General features: G+C 44.0%; 2 protein-coding genes across 2 annotated transcripts in view; both read left to right on the top strand.

The window, feature by feature from the left end:
* LOC124259453 (proteoglycan 4-like) lies at nucleotides 1-12,836 on the top strand. Its single transcript, XM_046693591.1, has 6 exons — nucleotides 1-1,224; nucleotides 2,355-2,602; nucleotides 9,859-9,961; nucleotides 10,187-10,566; nucleotides 11,865-11,964; nucleotides 12,577-12,836. The coding sequence occupies exons 1-6, from the start codon at nucleotides 291-293 to the stop codon at nucleotides 12,819-12,821; spliced, it is 2,010 nt and encodes a 669-aa protein (XP_046549547.1). The 5' UTR covers nucleotides 1-290; the 3' UTR covers nucleotides 12,822-12,836.
* Nucleotides 12,836-16,466, top strand: part of LOC124259455 — an 18,517-nt gene continuing 14,886 nt past the window's right edge. The window contains exons 1-3 of the mRNA XM_046693593.1: nucleotides 12,836-13,289; nucleotides 13,546-13,717; nucleotides 14,208-14,276. Coding sequence (XP_046549549.1) covers nucleotides 13,093-13,289; nucleotides 13,546-13,717; nucleotides 14,208-14,276 — 438 coding nt within the window. The 5' untranslated portion in view covers nucleotides 12,836-13,092. The remainder of the gene's footprint in view (nucleotides 13,290-13,545; nucleotides 13,718-14,207; nucleotides 14,277-16,466) is intronic.

Consider the following 16,466-nt stretch of genomic DNA (forward strand, 5'->3'; position numbering starts at 1 on the left):
TTCCGGTGACCAAAACAGACGCTAATTTTGAGATCTGATTTATGAAATGCACCTCTCTTATTCATTTGTGTTTCTGTGTCAATATGCATTGAAACCATGACAGTAGAAACTTTGCTTTTAAACGCAAAATGAAAATATTGTTTTTGCAAGATGGACCATGCATGAAGTAAAGGTTTCATTTTATGCTTGTTTACTTGCAAAGTGAATTGCACTATAATATTTTCATTTACAGTGCCGAATTGAATGCTGTCGAACATTCATAAAAATTAATAACATTCGAGTTGGTGAACATGAGTGGCTATGAAAATCAAGCCGTTGACATGGCACGAAACAGGCTTGAAAGCCTGAAACGAAGGGGTCTTTTGGACAATGAACCCACATATCCGCCGCCATCCCGACCACCGCGACGCGTTTATGGTCGACCACCGCGAGGTGGTGTTGGTGGACCACCGCGAGGATATGGATATCATGATCCATATGGTCCTGTGAGAGAGCAAGAACAGTACGGTACAGATTATGATTACCACTATGAACCACCTCCAAAAAGAGCATTACTTCATGATCCTCAACGCTTTGAACCTGAGTGGAAAGAATATGGTCCTGCTCAGGGGGGCTACGGTCGAGGTGGGCCAGGGGCTGGTCACTTTGGTAGGGGTGCTGAACGTATTCGAGGAGCCAGTGTATATGGAGGTGGAGGCGGAGGCGATCGTGGACGTAGAGGTGATCGTGGACGTGGGGGTGATCGTGGACGTGGATGCGATCGTGGACGTGGAGGTGATTATGGCCGAGGGTCTACTTTGCGCGGAAGAGGTGGGCCAGATCATGGCAGAGGATCTGTTTTACTTGGTCGAGGGAGAGGAAATGCATTTGTTCATGAGAGTAGTCATGGTCGTGGGACTATTAATCAGGGAAAGGTGGCTGTAAATCGAGGTAGAGGACAGACCAACACAAGAGGCAGTCCAAGAGTTGGTAGTTCAAGTGGAAAACCTACACCAGACACCATCAAAAGTGAAAGTGACTCTGTTGATCAGAAAAGTTCTCTATCCACTTCTTTAAATACAGACTCAACTAAAAACAAAGACTTAACTATCAAAGGTGAAGGTGAGGAAACAAAAGTCAAAGAAACACCTGATAAAAATTCCAAATTAACACCATCTATAAAGGAATCACCAAGTAAAATGGCATCAGCATCTACCAAGTCAACAGCTCTGAAAGAATCTCCAGGTACAGTACCACCAAGTGGCCTTGGAGGTGGTTTGCCATCATGTATGTTAATTCCAATGCTTTTTGTAATATATTAATTGGATCTCGTTTATGGTCCCCGCCCTTATCATGCTCATAATCATGATAATCACGATTGTTTGTTTTTTTATCTTTATACAATAATTATACCTCTTTAAATGTCACATATGTTATATTTGGGATTACACTTTCTTAGTAAAGTACAAATTCTAGTACTTTTTGAGTTGAGCCCCATCCGGGATTCGAACTCACACCCTCAGAGTCAGGCACCTAATCGCCAGCACACAAAGTCAGCCGCCTAACCCATTCAGCTACCGCGACTTCCACAAAAATGGAAGTCGGACAACTGGTAGTCTTTAAATGTCTTCATGCCTTAATCCTGTTAAATGAACTGACATGTCATCGATTTCAAAACATGTAATTTGCAACATAATCATTGGCAAATTATATTAAGGTAAGCTGTGGATATATTACAGATAGAATGAGGGATGTGACAAGATGCCCAATCGTCTTTGACGACATTAGAATCTATGTCACAACATTGCCTTTCACAGAATAAAGAAGTTATATATCCATAAAATTATCATCATTCTTCAAGATGCCCAATGTTTCTGTGACTGGTGATCATGGATAAATAAATAAAAAGTTACTTTTCAATCCCAGCTGAACACAACAGTGTCATGAAAAATTGGTTTACAGGTATGGTCAAACGTAAAATGGGAAAAATAAAATCTGGACAGCTGTGCATGTAACATTGTATTGGTCCTGTGTCAGTCTTGTAGAGTTCCTTCCTTTCAGTAATCAGAATTCTATTGAAAATCAGGGAACGGTGCTCCCGATACTTTTTTAACTGTACAAGTACAGTAGTTGTCATTATCAGAACTAACAAGTACCCAAGATATTTTGTCCAGAAAGTACTGCTAGTTTCTAGTATTAAGTAGTGCAGGTGTAATATTATGCAATACGGCAATCTATTCTGATCACAGGGGTAATGTATCATGGTTTGTGTGAAATAATCTCTCCCACTGTCAGTAAGTCTGCCCAAACAGTCCCACCTATAGATAATGAGTCTGGAGAATGAATGACTTTGATGAATTGGATGTATGTTCCAGCTGGAAAGACATCATCTACAGCAATTAAGACAGCAACTGTGTCTTCATCACCAATATCTACTGCAACTGAGTCTCCAGCAACATCTAGAGCAACTATGTCCTCAGCAACATCTACAGCAACTACGTCCCCAGCAACATCTACATCCAAGGTCTCCAAGCCATGCCAGTCACCAGCATCCGATGGGAAGGAGAGTGACGAAGAGAGCACCTATTGTAAACCGTGCAATACCTTCTTTGCCAATCATGTGGTATGGGCCAAATTTTCTGTTAGTTATTATACCACACAAACCAGTAGAATTGGTCTTCAGAAATCTATGCTTGTTGTAAAGGCGACTAATGGGATTGGGTTGTCAAACTTCCTGACTTGATTGACACGTCATTGTATCCCACTTGCGTAAATCAATGCTCATGCTGTTGATCACTGGAATGTCTATTTCATATTGCCGCCATGTTGCTGGAATACTACTAAGTGCAGTGTTAAAGAGAAAAAACAAGAAAAAAACAACATAAATACCAGTACCACATGTTAATGATAGCAACTGTCAACCAAGCCTGTACATTTGTAAACTCTTGCCACGATAAGAAGAGAATACCTATTTGGGTTGTCCACAGTAAAGATGAACAATAAAGATGAATCCATTCAGTACAGGGTTCTATGTGAAGCAGAAATTTGCATGCAGTACCAACAAACATACAAACTGGACACAGAAAAATACAAATTTTTAAACTCATCCTATCTCACGATTTGCACTTCTCTCGCTTGCTTTGACGCTGAGGTCCCTGGTCCCATGCTGAGCATGCAGCATGCTCCCCTATCTACCCACGTGACTACCTCAGAGTGATCATTCTTCTTCTTGTCGCATGACAGAGTGGACACGTTACAGCTCTTGTCATAGAGTTTTGAGTTGCTTTTTGTATTATGGGAGGAGGAGGGGTGGTGGTGGGGGTAACCTAGTGGTTAAAGCGTTGGCTCGTCACGCCGAAGACCCAGGTTCGAATCCCCACATGGGTACAATGTGTGAAGCCCATTTCTGGTGTTCCTCGCCTTGATGTTGCTGGAATATTGCTAAAAGCGGCGTAAAACCAAACTCAGTCAGTCAGTCAGTGTATTATGGGGAAATCAGATCCTCCAAATAAAAAGCGTAAGTTTTGCGCTCAGTGTAAAACAATATTTTCGACTTGGGACCCACAAATTTCGTGTGTTGATTGTGTGGGTCAATGTTCATAGGAGAAACGGTGTGAGAAATGTGCAGGGTTATCTACTGAGGATTTCAAGGCTTATAAACAGGTCTGTGCTCGTAGAATTGCAGATAGGGCTAGGAATACCTCTGTTGACCAAGGCCCCTCCCCGACCAAGAAACCACGCCTGGAGCGTCCCACCCTCACGGCTTGTCGTTTGAAATCCCCACCCTCCGAGCGGAGGATTTTTTGGATGCTTCTTCAGATTCATATCTCTTGGAAGAGGTACGAAAGCTTTTTGGGATGCTTCCTTTCTCTGGTTCAACATCTCAGGCCGGTTCTAGTAGGGTAGGGGGCGGTGGGGTAGCCTAGTGGCTAAAACGTTGGCTCGTCACGCCGAATACCCGGGTTCGAATCCCCACATGGGTACAATGTGTGAAGCCCAATTCTGGTGTCCCCCGCCGTCATGTTGCTGGAATATTGCTAAAAGCGGCGTAAAACCAAACTCAGTCAGTCAGTCTAGTAGGGTAGTTGTGGTTGATAAACCTCTAGTGTCTACAGCCTCCCCTGAACTGCGGTCTACACTCTTGGTTTCTAGGGCCTCTGGTTCGTCTCAGACCGTGACCACAGTCGCTTCGGTTCATCGATCTGCATCACCTGCGTTACAGAATGAGTCTGTTTCTCCAAGTCATTCTAGACGATCCCGTTCGATTCATTGATCTATCTCGTTGGAACGTTCCAGTTCTGCTAGTCATTCGAGATCACCTCACGGATTTGTCTCGAATCCATCTCGTAGATCGATTGAGCGGTCATGTTCACCCCAGCAGAGTGGTACTTGTCGTCGATCTGTTTCTATTGATCGAACCGAATCACATATTGATTCGCATAGTGGTTTCGGCGCTCCCTCCCATTTGGATTCACACCAGCGAACTGATTTACCAGGCCGAATCAATTCACCACGTCGAATCAATTAACCATGCTGTAGAGATTCGCGTGAACGGATAGGTTCACCTTTTCGTGATGGCTCACGTCGCCGAACCAGTTCAGTTCACCATCCGGTTTCACCTAGTCATTCTGAGGCGTTTTCTTGAAAACCACGACTTCTCGGCGAATTGATTCACGGGTTCGTTTCATCTCACCGATTTGGTTCGTCTAGTCATTCCGGTTCACTCCACTTAACTACTTCATCAGATCGAAGTGGTTCACATATTCGTTCTGGGAGTTCTCCCTGGACTGGATCACTTCGGCGTTCAGGTTCACCTGTTCTCTCTAGGTCATCCCATCGGGATGGTTCTCCCTGGACTGGATCACTTCGGCATTCAGGTCCACCTGTTCGCTGTAGGTCATCCCATCGGGATGGTTCTCCCTGGACTGGATCACTTCGGCATTCAGGTCCACCTGTTCGCTCTAGGTCATCCCATTGGGATGGTTCTCCCTGGACTGGATCACTTCGGCGTTCAGGTTCACCTGTTCTCTCTAGGTCATCCCATCGGGATGGTTCTCCCTGGACTGGATCACTTCGGCGTTCAGGTCCACCTGTTTGCTCTAGGTCATCCCATCTGGATGGTTCTCCCTGGACTGGATCACTTCAACGTTCAGGTCCACCTGTTCACTCTAGGTCATCCCATCGGGATGGTTCTCCCCGGACTGGATCACTTCGGCGTTCAGGCTCACCTGTTCGCTCTAGGTCATCCAATCGGGATGGTGTGGAACCCTACCCAGGATTCCTCTCAGGGGCCAGACTTGAATACAATGCTTCGGGCTATTACAGTAGCATGGAATCAATGCCAACCTTTGACTACTTCGAATTCAGTTCCCGTTGCATCTACTGGTAACCAGTCTTGGTGTGTCTCATCAGCCTTAGTCCTGCTCTCCAAATAACTCGAATATTTCTACCCCGGAGGGTAGTTTCGATTTGGTAGAGCCTTCACATGTACTTGCCTGGATTGTTGAAAAGCTTCCAACTACTGGTGAGCAGAGCCCCGGATGACCTTAATGTCTCTTATGCTCTTAAGAATAGAGACTTATCAACTATTACCTTGCCACCACGATCGTGCATTCTACAATTGACCAGTTCACTGGATGATGCGTTTAAGAAATTGAAACACGTTAGGGATGGTTTGTCTTCACCCAAGTTTATACCATCCGTCGCTCACGGGCATGGGTTTTCTGTATTGGCTTCGTGCGGTTGACGAAGATATTTCTACCTTGTGTGGCAAGCGTGCTGCTTCACCTTTCTTTGTGGAAGACAGGGAATTGGCACATATGGATTTGACTGTTCGTCGTACACTACCCTTTATCAATTGTGCTATTTCGGCAGTGGACGCCGTTGCTGTTGCTGTTGACTATGCCTATACTGACCAAGATGCTTATACTAGGGGATGCATGGCGTTGGTTCTAGACCAGTTTCAGGTCGTTCTAGACCAACTATCCCATTTTATGGTTACATACTTGCGGTTCGTCTTGGGATGACCGATTCAAAGCTGAATTGTTTAGGCAGCCTTGGTCGTCAGATATGCTTTTTGGTGGCAATATTGGAGAGGTTTCTAACACGGTGCATCAGGAGACTCATTTTCAGGTTTCTGTTGAATTACTAAAAATGCAGAAATCTCAGCTGCAGAGTTCCATTAAACAACGCAGAACACCACGGTTTTCGCCAACCAACCCGGAGTTGAAGGATTGTTTTCGTGACTGACCCTTCACCCAATCGCGAAACAGGGGTAGGAAACCTTCCCGTGGTGGCGTCTCCTGTCACCCCCCCAAGGCCGGTCCCGATACAGGAAGTGGCTCCTCCAAGCAGTGACTCAAAGAGATTGCTGCCCGACTTGGTCCTACCACCCCCAGTCGTCCCAATCGTCCCAATCTTCGACTCACCGGTGGGCGGGAGATTAGGAAAGTTTGCTCCCAATTGGGACATTCTCGGAGACCCGTACGTTTCGACCATCCTCACTCATGGTTATCAGATGCCACTTGTCGGGAATCCACCTCTCACAGTCACTCCTCTTCAACGCAATTATCCTCCAGATCAAAACTTGTTTCTTCAGGCCACCATAGACACACTTCAGGACAAGCATGCTGTAGGACAGCTCGACCAGCTCATCGCTACTCCGGGGTTCTACTCATTCAAACAATTCTACTAATTCAAACAAACTTCGTTTGAAATTCAACATGAAACAGTTCAATGCCCGGTTTCTATCTCCACCGACCCACTTTTGGATGGTGTCAGTCAACCTTCTATGCACCATCTTAACGAAAGGGGACTATCTCATTTCCCTCGACCTGCAAGACGCCTATCTTCACATACTAATACATCCGGACCAGCAAAGTATCTTTGGTTCATGTTCCAAGGGCGTCATTACCAGTGGAGGGTACTGCCGTTTGGAATATCTACAGCCCAGTGGCTTTTTACTCGGGTAACCAAACCGATAACAAGCTACCTGCATTGACGGGGAATCACTTTCGAAAGCTATATCGACGACTGTGTTCAAGCTCAGCAGGATCCAGTCGTCCTTCATCTCAACAGGCAGTTCACCATCAAGCTGCTAACACAATTAGGGTGGCTCCTGAACTATGTGAAGTTGGAGTTAATACCGACTCAGAGATTACAATTCATAGGGGCGGTATTCGACACAGAACAGGCCATGTTGTTTGCACCCCAGGACAGATGGGACAAAACTCGGCGCATTCTACCTTCAGCATTGAACTCACCCAGAACTCTGCGCCAGTGGAAGGAGTTACTAGGGTTATTGACATCGGCACAAGCACTGACTTACAGGGGCCAAATGCAACTTCGCCCTCTTCAGATGTTTTTGTGCCCCTACATCCGGAACGACAACCCCAGGGAGTTGATTCGTCTTCCCGTGCAACTACGACCAGTTCTTCGTTGGTGGCTCGACGAGCAGAATGTTTGTGCTGGAGTCTCTATGGTGCCCTTCACACCGATTCATCACCTGTTCGTGAACGCATCCCTCGAGGGCTGAGGAGCCCACTTTCTTTATCATCAAGTGGCCGGGCAGTGGTCATCTGCAGAAAAGGCCCTTCACATCAACGAGTTGGAATTCAGTGCTGTCATTCTTGCCATTCAGAATTGGGCGGCAAAACTCCGGTCGTGTCATCTACTGATTCAATCAGACAACTCGACAGTAGTATGGTACATCAATCATCAAGGCTCGACAGGTTCGGCAGCTTTGCTCCAGTGGACGTTTCGATTTTACTATCTAATCAACTCTCTCAACATTATGGCCAGAGCCCGACACATTCCCAGGGCGAGGAATGTCATAGCCGATGCCCTGTCACGCCCCAAACGACCATCACCGATAGAGTGGAAGTTACTGCCCCTGATATTCTAGTCAATGATCTACCCGGTATCACGACCAGACGTAGATCTATTCGCCACTCGGTACAACCATCAGCTCCCACGGTTCGTGTCCCCAATTCCGGATCCTCAGGCGTGGGACCACGATGCGTTTTGCTCACATTATCTGATGGACTTATCGGTCACTGACGTCCAGGCTCTGCACCAGTTTGTACCCCTTGTGTTGGCCTAGCAGCTGTCTGACGTCAGCCCATCAACGCAGATGAGTACAGTGCACATCTATACATTCGCTCTCGTGTACATACTGAATAAAATTCTGAATTTCATTTCTGATTTTTGTTCTCGATTCTTCTGGCATTAGAACTCTCCACTCGATTTTATTGGCTTATTGCAATTAGTGTCTATACGGATCTACAGTGCTTAGTTCTCGTATTTGCGATGTAGAAGTGTTCGACAATCTCGCTTGCTGACCTCTACTCTACGGAGCAATCACGTCAGTGTAGTGAGTCCTTCCCGATTTCCTTTGTGGATTTCATAGCGTTCTAGCTCCTAGTACCTTAGCACACCGTTGTGGTCTAACTGTGGTAAGTAGTGGAAGTCATGTGGTGGTGTTCTAGTACTGAACGTTAAACTTGTGAGCTTTCCCAATTCAGTTTCCTTTTCCCCTCTTCGCGATGGGGTCTGGGGGGCTGTCTCGAAGCAGGTGCGGGGGGTACTCTGATAAAGTGAGGTGACTCACCCAGTTGCGTCCCCTTGCGGCCGAACACCACATCGCTCGGGAGCACCCACTCCTTGGGAGCGATGGTGCCTAGTAAGCTAAGGGGTTCAGGAGAACCCATCACTAGTAAAGGTACTATACTAGTCAAATCCTGCGGCCGAACACCACATCGCTCAGGAGCACCCACTCCATGGGAGCGATTGTGCCTAGTAAGCCAAGGGTTTCAAGAGAACACATCACTAGTATAGGTACTATGCTAGTCAGATCTGGCCTCCCTTGTTCATTGCTTTCTACGGTTGTCATTAGCCTATACAGTGTACACTGTCAGTGCTTTTTGACTTAGGGTAATCTGCGACCTGCCGTCCAACCGTGGGATAAGTGTAAATCGTGAGATAGGATAAGTTTAAAAAATTTGGAAATATTAACTATAAATTGTATATTCATATACTTATCCTATCTCACGTGATGTATGGCCGCCCAACCTCCCTGCTACTCAGTTTACGGCGGTTACAGTTAACTGTCATTGTCTCCAAGAAGAGAATGATCACTCAGAGGTAGTCATGGGGGTAGATAGGGGAGCGTGCTGCTTGCTCAGCATGGGACTAGGGACCTGTCCTATAAGGAGAGCAGCCTGGGGAACACGGGCGTATGGACCAGAGAGGCCTACAGGGACAGTTCTAATTCGTTCCACTCAGCATCGGAGCAAGAGAGAGAAGTGTAAATCGTGAGATAGGATAGTATATAAATATACAATTTATAGTTAAAATTTCCAAATTGCTTCCCAAGTCCCGAGATAATATTCTTCATACCAACTTGTTACCAGGGACTATAACATTCCTGCCATCAAAATAAATACTAAATCTTACACCAGTACACTGCACCATTTAATTACTTTAGAGGATCATGTATTTCATGTAAGGACCTTTTATATTAGTAATTGCGGTCCTCTTCCATGAAATTCCAGCTTAGCCTGTAGCAACTGAGGCTACCAAAATAGATTATTTGGTTAGATGCCATAATGGATTGGGTGGTTAGATGCCAAAATGTATTGGGTGGTTAGATGCCAAAATGGATAGGGTTGTTAGATGCCAAAATGGATAGGGTGGTTAGATGCCAAAATGGATTGGGTGGTTAGATGCCAAAATGGATTGGGTGGTTAGATGCCAAAATGGATTGGGTGGTTAGGCTGGTGACTTGGATGATTGTGTGTTGGCATACCCTGAAGGCGCAGGTCACTGTTCACAATCTCACACTGGATTGTCTGATGATTTACTCTGTTTTCTTCGTTGCAGCGATACATGGCCCATGTTCGTGGAGTAATTCATGCACGGACCATGCATATAAAGGACATGATGGAAACCTTTAAGGAGACCACTACACAAGCTCTTGAAAATGGTAACTGGAGTGCTCTAGAAATACCAGACCCAGCATATGTTGTGTCAGCTCATTTTGTGTATTTGATGAACTAATTGCTTGAGATTCAGCACATCACTTCATAATGTCAAAACTTAAGAAAATTAAAATGCCGTATTTTGAAAATGTCTCATGTTGATGTTGCCTCAGCTGCACATAGTCCAGATTGATGTTTTAGATGGTACATTTTAAAAATATTTTCTGCAGTTTCTCCCACAAAATCTGGTCCAAATTTACAACCTGGAATGCAATCTAAGACCGAAACAACTGTCTCCTCGTCGACCAAAGAACCCATCTTAGCAGCAAAGGAGCCTCAGTCAACAACAAACAAGCAACAGCCACCAGCCAAACAGACCCAGTCAGCAACAAAACAACAGCCAGCAACAAAACAACCCCAGTCAACTACAAAACAGCCACTGGCAAAACAACCTCAGTCAACAACACGACAGCCCCAGCCAGGATCTACAGCACCCCAGAAAACTACTGCTGCAGCAGGATCCGAGCAACCAGCTTCTGCAGCTGCAAAAAATGACACGGATGATGAGAGCTACTGTGTCACCTGCAATATATCTTTTAAGGATAGAGGGGTATGTACATGTTGAGAGCATGCTGTATGTGCTGGTTGTGAAATGGGGCTTTTATTGACTGTCGTGAAAATATTTCAAATACGTGTGAGAACTGTGATTGTGATTTGAGGAAAGATGTTACCAGTAGTTGCAGGTACTTTTTCATATTTACAATAGTTGTAGGCACGGCTGGGATATTAACAATAGTTGTAGGCACGGCTGTGATATTAACAATAGTTGTAGGCACGGCTGTGATATTAACAATAATAGGCATGGCTGTGATATTTGCAATAGTTGTAGGCATGGCTGTGATATTAACAATAGTAGGCATGGCTGTGATATTTACAATAGTTGTAGGCACGGCTGTGATATTAACAATAGTTGCAGGCATGGCTGTGATATTAACAATAGTTGTAGGCACGGCTGTGATATTAGCAGTAGTTGTAGGCACGGCTGTGATATTAACAATAGTTGTAGGCACGGTTGTGATATTAATAATAGTTGCATGCACTTTTTGATATTAACAATAGTTGTAGGCACGGCTGTGATATTAACATCAGTAGGCACGGCTGTGATATTAACAATAGTAGGCACAGCTGTGATATTAACAATAGTTGTAGGCACGGCTGTGATATTTACAATAGTTGTAGGCACGGCTGTGATATTAATTATAGTTGCATGCACTTTTTGATATTAACAATAGTTGTAGGCACGGCTGTGATATTAACATCAGTAGGCACAGCTGCGATATTAACAATAGTTGCAGGAGGCGCTGTTGTTATGATATTACCAACAGTTTCATGCACTGAAAAGCTGCATGCTGTGGTGATGTTACCAGTAGTTGCATGCACTTTTTGATAATAGCAATAGTTGCAGGCACTGTTGTGATATTAGCAATAGTTGCAGGCACTGTTGTGATATTAGCAATAGTTGCAGGAGGCGCTGTTGTTATGTTACCAATAGTTTCATGCACTGTTTTGATATTAGCAATACTTGTAGGCACTGTTGTGATCTTAAAACAATAGTTGCAGACACTGTTGTAATAATATTGTGACTGTGTCAAGCGTTATTTTGATGATGTTGCAAATCTGCCAACTTTGTTGTACTGGCATAGCTCTATAAATGATGATAATTATGATTCTTTATACTTAATATCATCATGATGACAAGAACAGATAGAGAATTGTCATCATGGCTATCGCATGTCATTCATTGCGAAAGAAAGTATATGAGCATTTACATACCGGTATGTTTTCCTTTCCTAACTTATATAATATTCAAGTCTTTCTGTTAATTATTAAGTCTCAATCTTTCCTCAGCAATATGTGCGCCACACAAAAGGCTTGATGCACACGCAGAAGCAGATCGAGTTTGAAAAAGCCCAGGGAAGCTCCAAGTATGATGACGCTCCAGTTGGAGGTGAGTTGAGGGGAAATCTAGCCAGTATTGTCAGTCTGTTTACGACTTCTTCAAAGCCTGAATAGGACCGGGGTAGCTGAATGGTTAAAGCGTTCACTTGTTATGCTGAAGACCCGGGTTTGATTCCCCACATGTGTACATTGTTTGAAGCCCATGTCTGGTGTGCCCTGCTGTGATATTGCTTGAATATTGCTAAAAGCAACGCAAAACCCAACTCACTCACTCACTTCAAGCTGCTGGAATATGGGTGAAATAGCAGCTAGGAGTATGGCTGGAATGCTTTGAAATTTGATGCTTACCCAAAATTATTTTTTTTTATACGTATTTAAAAACTAGAAGAAAATGAGGACATCAAACTTTATAATGTTTATTGATAACAACTTCTTCATTGTTAGATACAGTTTTATACCAATATTGATTTCCTCTTAATTAGGTTAATGGTAATTCATACAAATGTCCATCAAAGTTGATTTGACATTTATTAGTTGAAAACAATATTAAGGATGTATAAGTCATGAAATCACTGAATTACATTCACAGTTGTAGGATGTATGAGATAAAATGCATATGCCCCACACATTTTTGACTGATGTCAAGTTCCTTTTGTTGTAGACACAAAGCGGGTGTTTACTTACCCCACAGCGAGAAGGCGAGGCTCAGGAGCTGTAGTGGGGGTGTCAGCCAGTTGGGGGCGTGGAGGAGGCAGGGGCAGGGAGGTTCAGGATGAAGGCAGGGGGCCTGGGAACAGGTCAGAGGAAAGAGGGGGGTCAGTGAACCGAGGAGATGCAGAGGACAGAGGAGAGGCTGGGACCAGGAGGGGGGTAGGGAACAGAGGAGTTGGGTCGAGAGGAGTTTAGAGAACAGAGGGGGATAGGGAACAGAGGGGCTGTATGGCATAGTAGACCGTTTGGATATCACAGAGGGGGGTCACATAGTGGAGAAAGATCCGATTTTGAAGAGTCTGTGTATGATGGATGGTCGGATTGTGGAGGAAGGCCGGGGTGTGAGGAGGGGTCGGGGTATGAGGAGGGGTCGGGGTATGAGGAGGGGTCAGGGTATGATGGGGGGTCAGGGTATGAAAGAGGGTCAGGTTATGGTAGAGGGTCCAGCTCCAGAAGAGGGTTCGGAATGAGAGCTGGGTATGAAGGAGATAGAGAATATGGTCATGAATCAGGATTGGGTCGTGGATTAGGGAGTGTTCGAGGGTCAGGATTTCGTCAAGGGTCCAGGTATGAGGGAGGGGCAAGAACTGAAGGCTCTGCTGAAACCCCTGGCTACCAGGAAGTGAATGAGGAAGAGGAACCAATGATCACAGAACATAACAGGTATAGCAGGATTGGATATCCATGGTAACCCATGTTAACAACTTCTATGTTACCATATCCAGTACGAAAGCTAGTTACAATATTTAGTTATCTGTATTATAAACTATTTGAGTTTTGCTTGGACATGAAGTAAATATATTGCTCCACTTCAAGCTGATTTGCCAGGATGTACCTGTAATGTTTAAAGTTACATTCAACCCATCTCACTCACTTCACCATCCCAATGCATACTTGACCTGTATCTTTGTCTGTCCAGACATCAGGAGCAGCAGACTTCGAGGTCAGTGAGGAACCTGAAAGAGGCCGGCATCACAGACAAGATGTTGGAAGAGGCCAATATGACCTTGCCCAAGGTCAACCCTTCAGAGAGGGAGCTTCGCCCCGATGATGTTGGCAAATGTCAGTTTCCATCTGAGTTCACTTGCAAGGTGAGATGCTCTACATATTGGACATTTTTCATTCATTTCTTTATGGATACTACCAAATGGAGCCCAAAAAACAAATGGAGCCCAAAAGACATAATCATAAGATACAAATAGCCTGCTCAAAGTCAGTTTACTATTAGTTGGGTGTCTCAGTTGGTTAATGCTACAAGATTATTGTAAGTCTGCCTGCACATCACTACAAGAGTGAAGGAATATTCAACTCAACATATAATCCCATTTCACCACCACCGCTTTTTGGCCTTTGGGGTAGCTTAGTGGTTACAGCATTCGCTTGTCACGCCAAAGACCCAGGTTTGATTCCCCACATGGTTACAATGTGTGAAGCCCATTTCTGGTGTCAACCGTATTATTGCTGGAATATTGCTAAAAGTGGTGTAAACCTAAACTCACTCACTATTTGCTTGTTATACAGGAGCTTTATGAAACAATCAACATGAACATTACAACGACATTTATTTGTATTTTGTTGCAGCTGTGTGATGCCAGATGCACATCGGCCGTCACGTTCCAGTCCCACCTGGCGGGATCAAAACACAAGAACGTAAGTCTGTTTGTAGATACCTGGACATCAAAGTGCAGCTCTTCTTGTTGGCTGTACAAAGCAGTCTTTTGTATTGTGCAAAGATAGACTGTCGACAAAAGAATCCTTGTATATCAGAGGTTGATTTAAGGACATGAATCTTACTTGCACCCAGTGCAACCTTGTAGTAACCTTGTTGCACCAGACAAAAACATGTTACACCTGCTGTTCAGTTTGAAAACATATTTAAAAATCATTTTATTTTAATTAGTTTTCTTAGCATGAATAGTAACAGTCATTCAATCATGGTCTGTGTTGTCATCAAGGGTCACTGCTCCAAGCCACTTCCTCGTTGTGTTTCTACCTGGCTTCTGTATTGTTTAAACAGCAAAATATTAATATGCCTTGGGTGCAAGTTGGTATAAATATGAGGTTGCATTTTGCAGTTCCAGCTTGTATTTGTTCAAGGTTCATTATGAATATTTTATAAGGATGTTTTACAAGTTGGTGGAAAACAGTACCACAGTAAAGTGCAAGGATATGTTGGTAACAACAGTACCTTAGTATAGTGCAAGGATATGTTGGTAGCAACAGTACCACAGAGGATAGTGCAAGGATATGTTGGTAGCAACAGTACCACACAATAAAGTGCAAGGATATGTTGGTAGCAGCAGTACCACAGTATAGTGAAAGGATATGTTGGTAGCAACAGTACCACAGTATAGTGCAAGGATATGTTGGTAGCAACAGTACCATAGTATAGTGCAAGGATATGTTGGTGGTAACAGTACACAGTATAGTGCAAGGATATGTTGGTGGCCACATTGCCACAGTATAGTGCAAGGATATGTTGGTGGCAACAGTACCACAGTATAGTGCAAGGATATGTTGGTAGCAACAGTACCACACAGTATAGTGCAAGGATATGTTGGTGGCAACAGTACCACAGAGTATTAATGCAAGGATATGTTGGTAGCAACAGTACCACAGTATAGTGCAAGGATATGTTGGGAGCAACAGTACCGCTGAGTATAGTGCAAGGATATGTTGGTAGCAACAGTACCACAGTATAGTGCAAGGATATGTTGGTGGCAACAGTACAACAGTATAGTGCAAGGATATGTTGGTGGCAACAGTACCGCAGTATAGTGCAAGGATATGTTGGTGGCAACAGTACCGCAGTATAGTGCAAGGATATGTTGGTGGCAACAGTACCACAGTATAGTGCAAGGATATGTTGGTAGCGACAGTACCACAGTATAGTGCAAGGATATGTTGGTAGCAACAGTACCACAGTATAGTGCAAGGATATGTTGGTAGCAACAGTACCACAGAGTATAGTGCAAGGATATGTTGGTGTCAACAGTACCACAGTATAGTGCAAGGATATGTTGGTAGCAACAGTACCACAGTATAGTGCAAGGATATGTTGGTAGCAACAGTACCACAGTATAGTGCAAGGATATGTTGGTAGCAAAAGTACCACAGTATAGTGCAAGGATATGTTGGTAGCAACAGTACCACAGTATAGTGCAAGGATATGTTGGTAGCAACAGTACCACAGTATAGTGCAAGGATATGTTCAGGGGTGGAATAACCCATTGCCTGACGTCTGAGTCCTGTTTTTTTTTCTGTCGGGCAAGCAAATTTGTATATCACACTGTACCGGTGTCCAGTTGACTTTCCAATGTTAATAATGTTGTTTATTTAAAAAAGCAACAAGAAAACGGCTGGTATAGTGGAAAAATGATCAGGGCAAGTGACTTTACATGTGCCACTGTACCGGAGTACACTAGCAATTTTAAAGTTATTTCCACCCTTGATGTTGGTAGCAACAGTACCACTGAGTTTTTGAGGGTCCCTAAGACTCATACTCTTAAATTTCAGGGGTCCTGGACAACAAAATGGGGGTCCAGACACTTAGATATTAATATTAATAGTGTCTTGTGTATTATGATCATCACATTATTTGTTACAGTAATTGAATTACAAATCATACCATAACCCAGCTAGTAGAAAACTCTTTGATAACTTATTGTTACTTGATTTGAATTTTTACAAAAAGTATTTGGACCTTTTCTGCGTCCCTGTCGATGCGCTAATAAATTTTGTTGCGTCCATTGTCAATTTTTATGCGTATAGGACCTGTAAATCCCTGCTTGAGTTTTAGTCTGTTGCAAGGAGAGCTGCACTTTGTGGTCCTATTTACAT

Source organism: Haliotis rubra, unplaced genomic scaffold (genome assembly GCF_003918875.1).
Source record: "Haliotis rubra isolate DU_JTF1 unplaced genomic scaffold, ASM391887v1 Scf721, whole genome shotgun sequence".
NCBI lineage: Eukaryota > Metazoa > Mollusca > Gastropoda > Lepetellida > Haliotidae > Haliotis > Haliotis rubra.